The following is a 13,457-nucleotide window of genomic DNA, read 5'->3' as shown; positions in this document are numbered from 1 at the left end:
TCCTTTTCACTTTCTCCCCCCAGTCTCCCCGCCCTTCCATCCTGCTTCACTCCCTCTCCTCCATCCCTCCCAGCTGGGAGCCCAGAGGGCTCTCGGTCCTTCTGGCTCTATCCTAGAGGCCAGGGCAAGCTTTAGAAACGGAAGAGAGTGCAGCGATTCATTGCCTTCTACGTGGTCCTCTCACAGTTTGTCATCTGATCTCAGGACGCAATGACAGGTGTCTCCCTCCTGCCCTCTCATGGACTACCACGCCGTCACTTGTGTGTGCTGGCTGCTTTTTCCCACCGATTCAGGCTCTACCCAGGGTCACAGTGTTTCAAGAGGGAAAAAAAACAGAAAACACTGTGTTTGGTGACAAGTGAACTTGCATCCCCTGAAGGAACCTGCTTTTGAGCTGAGGAAGCAGCGGCCAGCCCACATTGACTGCGTCAGCAGATGCTGCCTTCCTTGGAAGCAGGATGTATTATTCACACACGTGTAGTCAGCCTCAGCCTTAGGGAAAGGACATGACGTGTGCGTGAAGATACTGCCGGCTGCCACGTTCCTATGTTCCTTCATGTGAGAATGTGGGTCCTGGATTGATGCAGGGCCTGGAGGCTAGAGGCCAGCACAGCTGGGCAACGGGGGGTGTCTTGGGGCCCTGAGACGCCCCAAGGCAGGGACAGCGCCTGGCAGGCCCAGAACTCTGGGTTCCTTGTGCAGTGGCTCGCCCAGCCTCGCCCGGGACAGGGCCTGAGCTGTGCCTCCGCCTCCCAGCAGACCCTTCGGCCTGTCCTGCACCTGCCGAGGTGCCTGACCAAGTCCCGCAGCTCCATCCCCTGACCCTGCAGCCCGTAGACCTGCCTTGCAGTCCACATTGTCCCGTGTCTCGTGGTTCAGACCCGCTCAGTTCTCCTGTGACTTCCAGACAGGCGCTGGGGCTGCCCCGGCCAGGCTGGCCTGTGCGTTTCTCAGTTGCAGAATGTTTGTGACTGTCAGTGTCTGTGTATTTTAAAGAGACCCTGAACTACAAGCCACTGGGGATTTACTGAGAGTATTTCCACTTGTCTAGCATGGGGACCAGTTTTAGTCCACTTGTGGCATTGTGCCTTGTGGGGTTTAGCGACAGTTTTACTCTTACTTGTAGGGCAGCTCTGAGGTCCAGTCTTGTTTCTCGGATCAGGACGAAGTGAGGCAGCTCCAGGGAGGATGCAGAGTCTAGTCGGGGAGCTGGGGGGGGGAGTGCACAGGGTGTTCTCTCCGTGGCTCCTGTGGAGATGATCACGGTGGGGAGGTGGTGGGGCCCCCTTCGCCTCTGAGGGGCAGCTGGGTGTCGGGGCAGCTGCCCTAGACGTGGCCGGTAGGGCCGTCCACTCTCTTCCTGTTGTCTGGCGTCCTTGGCTTGTGGCAACTGCGGAGGTCATGATGCTGGCTGCTGGGGACCCTTCCCCCTGGCGTTCTGGGGTGGTGCCCCTTGGGAAGGCAGGCCCAGTTGTGTCTGTGGCTGCTGGGCTCATGTGCCTGGGGTCCCTGAGGAGATGAGGCCAAGACCTGGCAGGATGCAGCTGTGACAGAAGGGTTAGAAGTGTGACGGGAGCACAGCAGCTGCCTTGGTGACTGGCAGGACGGGAACTTATGTAGAGGTTGAAGACGGTCCACAGCCAGCGAGCACAGGATGACAGGACGCTGCAGGCCCTTCCCTCCAGGCTGAGGTGGGCATGGCCTCCCAGCCCTCCACCATGCAGCTCTGGCTCTGGGCCTGCGAGGCCTGGGACTGGGGAGCAGGGCCGCACCGTGTGGCAGGGCTCCAGGGGCACCTTGCCCACAATGCCTGTGCCAGCTGCGATGCTTCCCGCTCGGTAGGCCCAAGTGCCTGGGACAGTCCCCTCAGGGGCTGTGCTAGGAATCCATGACTTTCTGGGGTCCCTGAGGGAAAGCCTCCACTTGCTTCCTGGTCAAACACGACATGTCAGCAAGGCTGACACTCCCAGGGCCTGCTTCTGCAGGTCTGCATACGTGCGCCCCAACACAGGCCAGAGCTCAGCGACACCCTGACTCACAACTCCAAGCCAGTTGGACTTGAATTTACATTCTGGGGTTTTTCAAGAGTTGAACCTGAATTTGGGGTGTTCCAAGTTTACCTCAAAACCTGCAAGAGCAACTTTAATATACACAGGAACAGAATTAGGGAAGTTCCACAGTAGAGATGGTATACTTGAACATTAAAAAAATGTTTGAGACAGACAGGGTCTCACTCTGGGGCCCAGGTTGGAGTGCGGTGGCACAATCGGACTCATCACCACCTCAACCTCCTGGACTCAAGTCATCCTCCCACTCAGCCTCCTGAGTAGCTAGGAGTACACGTGTATTTTTGTAGAGATGTCTCACTATGTTACCCAGGCTGCTCCTGAACTCCTGGGCTCAAGTGATCCTCCCTCGGCCTCCCAAAGGGCTGAGATTACAGACATGAGCCACTGCACCCACCCCTTGCACATGCCCTGAATTGAACAGACCCAAGGCCTTACTGAGGCCCTCCCTCTGAGTGAGGCCTGGGGTGGGTCCTGCGTGTGGCCAAGCACCTGCCTGTGTGCCTTTTCTGGTGAGCAGAATGAGCGTCGAGGTGGGGGAGTCGCCCTCCAGGCCGCCCTATGGATGCTTTTGTCTCATGACTCTGGGTGCACAAGGCAGATCAAGGTCTGGCGGCCTTTCTGTTTATCTTTCTTGGAGCGTGCGTTGGTTAGGGCTGGGGTACTCCCAGGGTGAGGAAGGTGCCAGGTGACCTGGCTCAGGGGACTGAGATATCCTCTGTACAGGCTCTGGGCTGGCAGGTGCAGGAGAAAGTCCATCCCTGTCTCTGGGAACAGCTTTGCACAAGTAAATCCAGGTGTGAACTTCTGGGGGCCCAACCCCACATTGAGGGATGAGTCGGCAGGATGGGCCTGGACAGGGCCAGGACTTGCGTTTCCACCAGCACAGCAGTGACTCGCTGCTGATGTCCGAGAGGCAAAGAGAGTTGTGCAGGCACGCGGACTCATGAGCCCATTGACTGATGCTCGCACGCTAGCTGGCCTGTGTGCCTGGAGAAGGTCCCACCCGGTGTGATGTCCACTCTGTAGACGTTGTGCGAGTACTTCATGTTTTGTTGCCTTTTTAAAAATCCGGCCCCATACCTGGCCTCATATCCAGCCTCACACCTAGCCTCACACCTGTCTTCACCTTCAGCCTCACATCTGGCTTCACATCTGGCCCCACACCTGGCCTCACATCTAGCTTCATGCCTGGTCTCACACCTGGCTCACGCATGCTGGAGAGCAGAACACAGCAGTGCGGGGCAGGAATCCACGCAGGGACCAGCTCCTGGCCCCGTGGGGTCTCGTGGGAGTCCTCACTGCAGACGTGGCTGGTGGTACTGCTGCCCCGGCACGTGTGCGAGGACTCAAGTCGATGTTCCCAGAGACGGCTCACCCGGCTCATGCTCGAGCGACTGGCCTTGTCCAGCCATCCTCGCCTGGCTCCAGGGCCGGGGCCCCTGAGGAAAGCTCTGCTTCAACCTGGCTCTGCCTGGAGATGGGGGAGGGGTGGGGCGGGGGGCCTGGCTGCTGCAGTCTGTCCTTGGCAGCCTTGGACCCGGTGCAAGGCAAGCCCGTGGGACTGGAGGCGGCCGAGTACTTGCCGCGAACTTGAGAGTTGGATGCCTGCCTGAGACGAGGCCTGACTCAACTCCGGGATCCTCACTTTCCAGCTGTTTCTCGGTGGAGACCGCAGCTGCCCCAGTGGTCCCAGTGGTGATGACTGAGGTCGGGTTCCAGGGGGACTTGCCCAAAAGGCATGAAGCTCTCAGGCAACGTGAGAGAAGCAGGCAGAACAAACTCTGCGGAGATCAGAGGCTGGAGGGCAGAAGGGGGCGGGAATGGTGAGGCGGCCCAAGGGGAGGCAGGGTTCGGAGGCCAAGGGCAAAACTAGAAGGCAGGCGAGGGCAGGGTGGTAGAGGCGAGAAGGCAGTCGGGGTGACTGGTGCCCAGCACGGGACCGTCGCTGGGCCCCACCCTCACCCCACTGCTCCCCACCGGGACCCACTGCCTTCGCTTCCCCAGGCCTGTCCGTGGCTGGCACAGGCCCCGCTCACTGCTGTTGGCCGGGAGGTGCTTCCGGACCCTTCTCTCCGCACCCTGACACAAAAGAGCCAGACCGAAGTCTGCCAGGGCATCGGCTCCTGAGTGGGTGGTGTGGTCAGGCTGGAGCAGCAGCCCGACGGTCAGAGGCAGTCCATGTGTTGTTGTAAGGTATTGTGTAGCTGTGGTCTGCGTGTTGCCGTGAGGCACCGTGTAGATGTGATCTGGTCTATGTGTCGTTGTAAGACGTCGTGTCGATGTGGTCTGTGTTGGGGAAGGCGCCGTGTAGACATCATGTGTGTGTCACGGGAAGACACCATGCAGACCAGAGGACCCCACTTGAAGGAGGCGATCCCCGACAGCCTGGCAGCTATAACCCGATAGCCTGGCAGCTATACCCAGCAGAGCCGAGACTTCCAGAAATGCTCTGCCTGTGGACTGCAGGTTGTCTGCGACGGCCATCCTAGGCTCCTGCTTGGCCGGTCCCACATTCACCCACACCCGTTTTTTGAGGCCGAGCTTGTGTGCGTGCGTGCATGTGTGGGTGTCTCGTGGGTCTGTTTCTCTGGCGGGGCCCTGGCGGAGATGGCCCCAACCCTTTGATCATACTTGGAATCAGCCTTGCGGTCCCGGGGACCATATGCCTCCCATGGGCCGCCTCGCTTTGCGGTGATGGCTTCTGTCCCTCCAGCCTGGGCACTGTCTTGGCTCACCAGGCACAGGAGTGCGGGCTGCACTGGTGTCAGGTGACCGTGGTGTCTCAGGGTGGGCCGGAGGACCGGAGGGGAAGGAGAGCTTCAGAAAGGGGTTTCCGGTGGGCTTTCAGGATGACGCACCACAAAGACCACACGGATCTTAGTGTTCATTGCTCCGGATGAGCTTTTTACTTTATTCTATTATTATTATTTTTGAGTTGGGGCCTCATTCTGTTGCCCAGGCTGAAGTGCAGTGGCATGCTCACGACCACCGCAGTCTCAATTTCTTGGGCTCAGGTGGTCCTTCTGCCTCAATCTCCCAAGTAGCTGGGACGGCAGGCATGTGCCACCATGCCCAGGAATTGTTCAATTTTTTTGTAGAGATGGGGTCTCTCTATATTGCCCAGGCTGATCTCAAACTCCTGGCCTCGACGATCCTCCTGTCTTCGCCTCCCAAAGTGCTGGGAGCCACCGTGCCCAGCCTCTGGTTGCGTTTTTAAGAATCTTTTAACCACTAGGGCTTTTCTCTGTACGTGTGACTTGAAAATTGTACCACAAAATGGAGGCAGTGCCGGTGCTGTACTGACAAGTGTCAGTGGCCACAGGGACATTGGGCGGGCTCCCTGTCCCCAGGCAAGCGTGCTGAGCACACCTGTTTCCTGGGCCGTACTCATTGGCTCACGTTTTGACATCAGCACCTGCGCCTGCTGCCCTGCCCCCATGAAGGGTTACTGCCATTGCTGGGATGACACCAGGTCACAGGCGTAATGGGCTCTAGGGGAACAGGACTCAACAAAAGCAGAGCTTGAAGGTCCAATGGGAGCTGGAGCCCATGCTGCGTGCCAGAGAGATGCCAGTGCTCCCCACAGCCTAAGCTCCTGGGTGCATCTATGGCTTGTGGCTGTTTTCTTTTGTTAGGTTCAGATTCTTGGTGTAAATTTGAACTGTGAGAAGTCTCTTCAGAGTCCAAACGGGACGGCAGGGAGGGGCGACTAGATGACTCCTCCTTCCAATGTGTTCTTGTGGACGGTGACCCACGAGCGACGGCACCTCTCCAGATGAGGCGGACACAGCGGGCTTGGAGTGTGCGGCTGCTTGGGGCACAGGTGTGGGACCCTCAGAATGGGTGTAGGGCCCTCAGTGAGACTCTCAGCATAGGTGCAGGACCCTTGGCACGGATGGGGACCCTCGGTGGGACACTCGACACCACGGATGAGGACTCTTGGTAGGACACTCGACACCAGTGCGGGACCCTCGGCCTGAGGTGGGCACCATGAGCTCAGAGAATGCTCACAAGCCAAAGCCTGGCCACTCCCGGTGACTCACCTTGAGGGCCTGTGAAATCCTAAAAGTCTTTAAAATTCAGCTAAGACACCAACCCCTTCTGGAAGGAGAACTGGGCCACAGTGCTGAGGTGGGTAGCCTTCCCGTCTGCGTCCTTGCAGCCTGGATGCCAGGATGAGATAAGGGCCTCAGAATGCTGACGTGGACACCAGGGCCAAGCGAGTGTACACCACGCTCCTGCAGCCCCTCTGAGCCCATGGTGAGCAGAGCCCAGGAGGCAAGGAAGTCCAGCGCCCACCGCCTACTTGGACCCTACCTCCCCATGCAGCCTCTGCAGATGCATGAGGCGTGAGCACCATACAGGCCGTGTCACCCTCTGCGGCAGGGCTGTGTGACAGCAGGGGCTACAGGCCTCTTGTGCTCAGCTTCTTGTGCGGACTTTGAGGTGACTCTTCGGTGGCCTTTGAGGTTGGGAGGTGGCAGGATGCAGGGACACTCCAGCCCCCACCCGAGCCCCAAGGCATCCCAGGGCTTTTCCCCGTGGCCCTGGGGTGAGGGAGGTTGTAGAGCCTCCCAGGTCAGGACAGGCCTCTCAGGACAGGCTTTCTCGGGGCAGGGACTCTCTGGGGCAGGGGCCATGTGGGGACCCCGGACAGAGGCTGTGTGGGAATCCTGGGGCAGGGACCATGTGGAGACCCTGGGGCAAGGGCCGTGTTGGGCCACCAGCCTGGGCCTGCAGGGAGCCGGCTGTGGGCATCGAGCCCTGGGAGGAACACTGTTACCCAGCCAAGGCCTGGCAGGCCACCCAGGCTGCTCGTGGGAGGGACCTCCACCACGGTTTGTAGCCCTTCGGGCAGGCTGGGCCTGGCTGCCAGGAAGCCGTCCCTATCCCCATGGGTTCCATGTGTGAAGAACCTTCTTGGGGGTGAGGCCACAGCGGCAGCCCCCGCAGCACAAGAGAAGATGTGCCCCTTCCTCCCCTACCCTCCCGCCACCCTGTGCCTGAGGCCATCACTCCTGGGGGAGGTGGTACCATGGGCTGCAGGTCCCACAGGGTGATCTGTCTTCCCTGTGTCCCCCAAACCGCATGAGGACAAGTGATGCCAGTAGCCAGTGGGTATCCCACCACAGGGATGCCCTCTTGCTTTGCAGTTCACATTTGCAGAAGATTCTAGGGCCCCACCTTGGCAAACACACCCATGGGTCTAAGCTGCATTCCATCAAAGAGTATCACTTTTACAAACTCATTAAAAGCCAACAAGGCCCGACTTGCAGGCAGGTGAGGCCTGGAGTGCACCTTTCCACTGCCTCCATGGTGCTAATCTGCCTCCCGGGTCCTGGACACACACCTAGAAAATCCTCCTGCCCTTCCTGCCAAACCCAGCCTCAGTCTCCCCCTTGCCCAGCCTCCCCAAGGCTGCAGGTGCAACAGGTTGTAGGGTGAGTGGGCAGGTGGAGACACGGAGAGGGGCCGATGCAAGCCCGGTGGACTACAAGGTGGAAAGCTGAGTTGACGTGGCCGTCTCACGAGACAGCCTGTTTGCTGGACCTGCTTATAGAAGGCAGCTTTATCATGCGGGACCCCATCAGGGCGCCACTGCGGCGCCTTGGAGGGCGTTTGGGATCCTGCTCTGATGAGCGGGGGCAGTGGTGGCGGTCTTGAGCCGGCCTCCTTGAGGACTCACCATGTCTGCCCATCGCCTCTGCAGGACGGAATCCTATCCCCTGGCGATGTGGACCTCGTCATGTCGGAAGGGCTGGGCATGCGGTATGCATTCATCGGGCCCCTGGAGACGATGCATCTCAATGCGGAAGGTATGTGGCCACGGCGGGAGCTCCGCGCCATTGGGTGTTCCTGTGGGTCTTGTAAACACCCGTGCTTCGCCTTCCCTGCAACTGGATGGAGACAGTGGCATCTGTAGAGACACAGTCGGCCCTGGTCATGGCTAGACACAGAGTTTGTGTCTGAGAGGCGAGCCCACGCCACCCCGTGAGCCCAGGCTCCGTGTGGGGAGGAGGGGCGGGTGATGTTCCCAGGCCTCGCTGTGTGGCCTCCTGCCTGGTAGAAGCGGAGCTGTCAATTCTTGAGGAAGACAATGAAATCGGAGCAGCAAAGAAAGGGCTGACCCCACCATGGCCTACTGGCTCTCCAGCCCAGGTGTGAGCAGTATCTTCCCGGGCTTCCCTTCCAGGGGCTGGGCCAAGAGGGGTGGGCAGGTACAGTGGGCAGGCATGCCCCCGAGCCCCCCTGCAGAGGCATCTGTGACCTGAAGGCCCTAAGGGAAGGACATCCGAGAGGGTTGGGACACTTCCAAGGATGCAGTGTCATCACCCAGATTTTAGTCCACACAGAGAGAAGGGTCATCTGGTACACAGCCTCCCGGTAAAACCCATACCAAAGTAAAATGAGATAAACCAAAGAAGCCATGTGTCACTCTGGACTGACGCCCCCGGACATCTGGGCAGCGACAGCAGTGTCCCTGCTGTTCTCACCGGCACCTCTTGGGGTCGAAATCTCACAAGGAACTTCTTGTCTTTTTGCCTCTCTGTGATGTCATGTGCCTCACACGTGACTATAGATTAATACTAAAATTGCTTGGGCTCAGCATTCTGGGGGCTCAGCCTACACCCCCTCCCCAGCTGAACCCGGAGTAGGGGACTGGCATCCTGGGGGGAGAGTATGAGTGAGGGGCTTCCCAGGCTATCCCAGCCTCCATTTCCCAGACCAGACAACCCAATAGGAGAAGCTGATGGGATGGATGAAGAGCTGACTGATGGGGGAAAATGATAATAATAATAATGATACTGACTTGGAAAACACGGAGAAAGAGAAAGGGAGTGTGTATGCAGCTCTGGGGTCTACAATGAACAAGGATATTGAGAAACAGGGGCCTATCCAGGAGAAGGTGACAAGTGTCGTGTGCGTGTGTGTGCATGTCTTTTGTGGGGATGGAACCAGTGTGAGAGTCTGCAAATGGCACGTGGACAGGGCTCAGTCTCTAGCAGGAAGAACTTTCTAGCAACGGCAGCTGTGGTCAGGAGAGGTGGCACTGATGGTGATGGTTGAGTGGCACCGGGCTGCCTGGGTCCTGTGGCTGAGGGAGGCTCTCCTGTAGTGGGGTCAGAGCCAGTGACCTCCCATGGGTGTGGCTTCATTTCTGCGGTCCGTGGCATTTTAGTCATGGTCCAGTCGATGTCCACGGGAATTGAAGACATCTAGGTTCCAGCGAGGAGCCCCCAGCGGCTCCTGCAGGCGTGTGCCTGTCCATGCCCCCCATCCCACGAGGCTGCCTCAAGACCTCAAGACCCCACTGGAGCCCCGCCCCCCACATTTGGGAGGGGCTGAGCATGGCTGAGGGTGTGTGTGTCCCGAGGGCGTGTGTGTCCCGTGGGTGGTGGCCCCAACCCAGGGAAGGATGTCGAGGAGGGTGCCCTCTTGCACGGGAGTGTGGTTTTGAAGCGTTGTGACCATGACGTCTGTATTGCTCCAGAGGTTCCCAGAGGCTCAGAAGCCGCAGGGAATTTAAGCATTCAAGATGCGTGTAGACACTGCCAACAGCCACAACATCTGCCTCTCTTTCTCTCTCTCTCTGTGTGTCTTTCTCTTGTCTCTCTCTATGTATGGGTGTCTCTCTCTCCTCTTTCCATCTCTTTTCTCTGTGTCTTTCTGTGTGTCTCCCTCTGTGTGTCTCTCTGTATGTCTCTGTCTTTGTGTCTCTGTCTCTGTGTCCCTCTGTATGTGTCTCTGTGTCCCTCTGTATGTGTCTCTGTGTATGTGTCTCTCTGTCTGTGTGTGTCTCTCTGTGTGTCTCCCTCTCCCCCGTCTCTGTGTCTCTCTCCCCTCTTTCCTCTCCTTTCTAGCTCTTCCCTTTGTCTGTCTTTGTCTCTTTCTCCTTTCTGTCTGTCTCTTTCTCTGTGTGTCCCTCTCTCTGTCTCTCTCTCTCTCTCTCTCTGTCTCCGTGTGTGTGTGTGTGTCTCTCTCTTCTCTGTCGCCTCTCTTTCTTTTCCTTGAGAAAAATAAGATAACTGAGGTGTCCTGAGACATCAGTACGAAGAGACCCGAGAACAGCTTTGACTTTGAGACAAACAGAAACAGAAGCTGAGGAAACCAGAGCCCCAGGATCAGGTCGATGACAGACAGGAAGGAGGCGGCCACAATCTTCCAACAAAGCAGACGTGATAAGGAAGCCTCATGGCAGATGCCTACTGGCCAGGAGCAACCTCAGAGCATTCCAGGGAGCACAGCTGGCCGCTGATTGGCCACCACTGGAGACGCTCCCTGCCCTGGGGTCACCAGCGATATCTGGATTGGCAGCAGAGGCTTCTTTTCTCCTTGTTTTCCTAAAGCCAACTTCTTGGTCAAGGATGGTAACGAGTCTTTAAAGCTGCCGCTTATCTAGAACTAGTGCAAATATTTCAGTATTTATTTTAATCTAATAAAACAGTTCCTGAGAAGCAGGAGACTGGCATGCTTACGTTTCTTGGCTACTTTTTTTTTTTCTGAGTCGGAGCCTCACTGTCACCCAGGCTGGAGTACAGGGGCACGTTCTCAGCCACCGCAGCCTCAGCTCACTGAGCTAAGACATCCTCCTGCCTCAGCCTTCCAAGTAGCTGGGACTGTGGGCACATGCCACCACACTCAGCTAATTTTCTAATTTATTGTAGAAAGAGGTCTCACCCAGTTGCCCAGACTGGTCTCGTTAACCTCTGGACTCAGGCAATCCTGCTATCTCCGCCCCCACAAAGTGCTGGGATTTCGGTGTAAGCCATCACGCCAGGCTGTTTTGCAGCTACTTAGAAGAGCAACACCCACAAAGGACAGGCTCTGGAGTGGTGACCGTGGGGCCAGCGCTCCCTCCCCACCTGCCCATACAGGCTGTCAAACCTTGGGCACGTCCCTCAAGGTCAGTGCACGTCGGTTTCCCCATCTGTGAGATGGACTGCCGAGACCACCCCACAGGATGGTGGGAGACTCGGACAGGGGAAACCGCCAGCTGCCTGGCCAGACACTCCGTGTCCCTGCTGCACATAGTGTTCCTGGAGTTCCAGCTTGTCTACTGGACTCCTTTTTTTCTGTAGTTTTTAAATTCACAAGAGCAGGAGCAAGAAGACAGAACACACAGACAAGCGCACTTGTACTATGGGTGGAGAAGCTTCTGGAGTCCACGCCAGAATGTCACAGCCACTTCTGCTGGGTCTCAGGCCCAGGTCAGCAGGGAGAGCTGCCCCGTGGGCTATGTGGGCACCTCCTGTGTCTGTGCTGAGAAGTGAGACTACCTTGAATCCGCAGTGTCCATTTACCCTTTGCCTGGTGATGCTTGCTCCGGGGCACACACAGGGGCCACGGGCTGGAGGGCTTGGTCACTGGTGTGAGCTGGGGCGAGGCCGAGGCGGGGCTGGGAGGTGGGGCCCAAGTCCGACTGACTGAGTGGTAGGTGGGAACTTGATCCTGGAGGAGGCGGATAAGGCTGCTCTGAGCTCGGGGACCTTTGATCTTTGCTAATGAGTTCTATGAAACTTTGTCTCTCAAAGCTGGAGAATTCTCAGGGGTGGGGTTCATCACCTGGGGGAGCCAGCCTCCGCAGTGTGGGGGGCAGCCTCCCGGCCTCCCGATCCAGGAGGCCTAGTCTTGTGCGGCTGCCTGGAGGGAAGCGGGATGGCCTGGGCTCAGGAAAGTCATCGCCTGGTCCTTGAGCGGGAAGTCCCACCTTGGAAAGTAGTGAGGTTGGCTCGATGTAATCTCATGAGAGCTGTTTCTTTTTATTTTATTTTATTTTTTAATTAATTTTTTTTTGCATTGGAGTCTCACTCTTGTTGCTCAGGCTAGAGTGCAGTGGCATGCTCATGGCCACCGCAGCCTTGACCTGCTGAGCTTAGGCCTTGACCTACTGAACTTAGCCTTCCAAGTAGCTAGAATTACAGAAGCACGCCACCATGTCCAGCTAGTTTTTGTGATTTATTGTAGAGAAGAGGTCTCACCAAGTTGCGCAGGCTGGTCTCAAACCCCTGGGCTCAGGCAATCCTCAAGGCTCGGCCTCCCAAAGTGCTGGGATTACAGGCTGAGCCCCTGTGCCTGGCCTAAAACTTTTTGTTTCTTTTTTTGTGAGTTGGCGTCTCACTCCTTCACCCAGGCTGGAGTGAAGTGGCATGCTCATGGCCACCCCAGAGTCGACCTGCAGGGCTCAGACAATACTTCCATCTCAGCCTTCCAAGTAGCTAGAACTACAGGCGCACACTACCACGTCTGACTAAGAGAGCTGGTTCTTTTTAACATTTTTTTTTCTCTGCACAAGCATCTCTTAAGGCATTAGGCTCAGAGTCCCCTAAGATGTTCTCCCAGGGCTTCTGAGGACAGAGCTCAAGGAGCAGAGGGCACAGGGGCACTAGCAGGAGGGCTGGGTGGTGGGAACTCAGGGAGGTGGTCAGGGAGAAGGGTCCTCAACTTCTCTCCACTTCAGATGAAATTGCCCTTCAGGGTAATTCCCCCTCAGTCTCCTCTCGCAGTGTGGAAAAGCCAAAGTCATCCTCGAAAACAGATGCAGCCTCTCTAAATGCAGGGGGGCGTTGCGGGTAGGCACAGTCTTCCCTTTCCCGGGTCGTGGTGGTAACGAGAGGGCAGATGCCAGGCGTGAGTCCACGTGACCACGAACTCCCCCCTCAGAGCACCGGGGTGAGCATGCGTGGGCACCTTCCCCCCTCCACAGTAGGGCACTCTTCACCCGCGGGCCTGGGCTGAGTGCTGCAGGAAGGTTTTCTAGGTTACTAGGACAGAAGGATCATTTTTTTTAAAAATAACTAATTGATTTTTTCTTTTAAAGATGTGGGGCACGATTCAGGATTAGGTATACAAGTGGGCATTGTACAGGCAAACTTGGGCCTCCCTTTGGTTTGAGATCAGGTACCCTGATGGATGTTGTGTCTCCACCCCCACACTCCGGCAGTATCCTGCTACTGCCAATCCCTTTCTTATAGTATTATGGTAAATATTCAGGGTCCACTTATGAGTGGAACATGGAGTATTCAGTTCTTTGTTTCTGTGACAGATCACTGAGTCAGAAATGTGTGTTAAGATAGGGTCTCACTGTCTTGCCCAGGCTGGTCTTGAACTCCTGGCCTCAAGCGATCCTCCTGCCTTGGCCTCCCAAAGTGCTGGGACTACAGGTGTGAGCCACCGTGCCCAGCTAGTAAGATAGAAACTTTAATTGATTTCCTGAACAAATATGGTGGGGGGATTACAGACTGTACTGTGAATAATTCCACCATATATATATATATTTTTTTTTTAATAATTAATCAGTATTTTTATTATAGTTTTGTGGCGTACAGTTAAGGGTTAGGTGTACAATTACGTTTCATTCAGACACCCTGTTGATAAGAGGTGTTTTCC

General features: G+C 56.7%; 1 protein-coding gene across 2 annotated transcripts in view; it reads left to right on the top strand.

Moving 5' to 3' along the window:
- Positions 1-13,457, top strand: part of CRYL1 (crystallin lambda 1) — an 81,434-nt gene that overhangs the window by 63,139 nt on the left and 4,838 nt on the right. The window contains exons 5-7 of one of the 2 annotated variants that reach the window (XM_021717530.1): positions 2,685-2,715; positions 7,346-7,362; positions 7,770-7,885. In XM_021717530.1, coding sequence (XP_021573205.1) covers positions 2,685-2,715; positions 7,346-7,362; positions 7,770-7,885 — 164 coding nt within the window. Of the gene's footprint in view, positions 1-442; positions 478-2,684; positions 2,716-6,856; positions 6,880-7,345; positions 7,363-7,769; positions 7,886-13,457 lie in introns of both variants that reach the window. The other variant, XM_021717529.1, reaches the window with a different exon arrangement.

This window comes from Carlito syrichta, unplaced genomic scaffold, assembly GCF_000164805.1.
Source record: "Carlito syrichta isolate Samal-C Ts95f unplaced genomic scaffold, Tarsius_syrichta-2.0.1 Scaffold309850, whole genome shotgun sequence".
In the NCBI taxonomy this organism is placed as follows: domain Eukaryota; kingdom Metazoa; phylum Chordata; class Mammalia; order Primates; family Tarsiidae; genus Carlito; species Carlito syrichta.
This window is presented reverse-complemented; position numbering and strand designations above follow the sequence as displayed.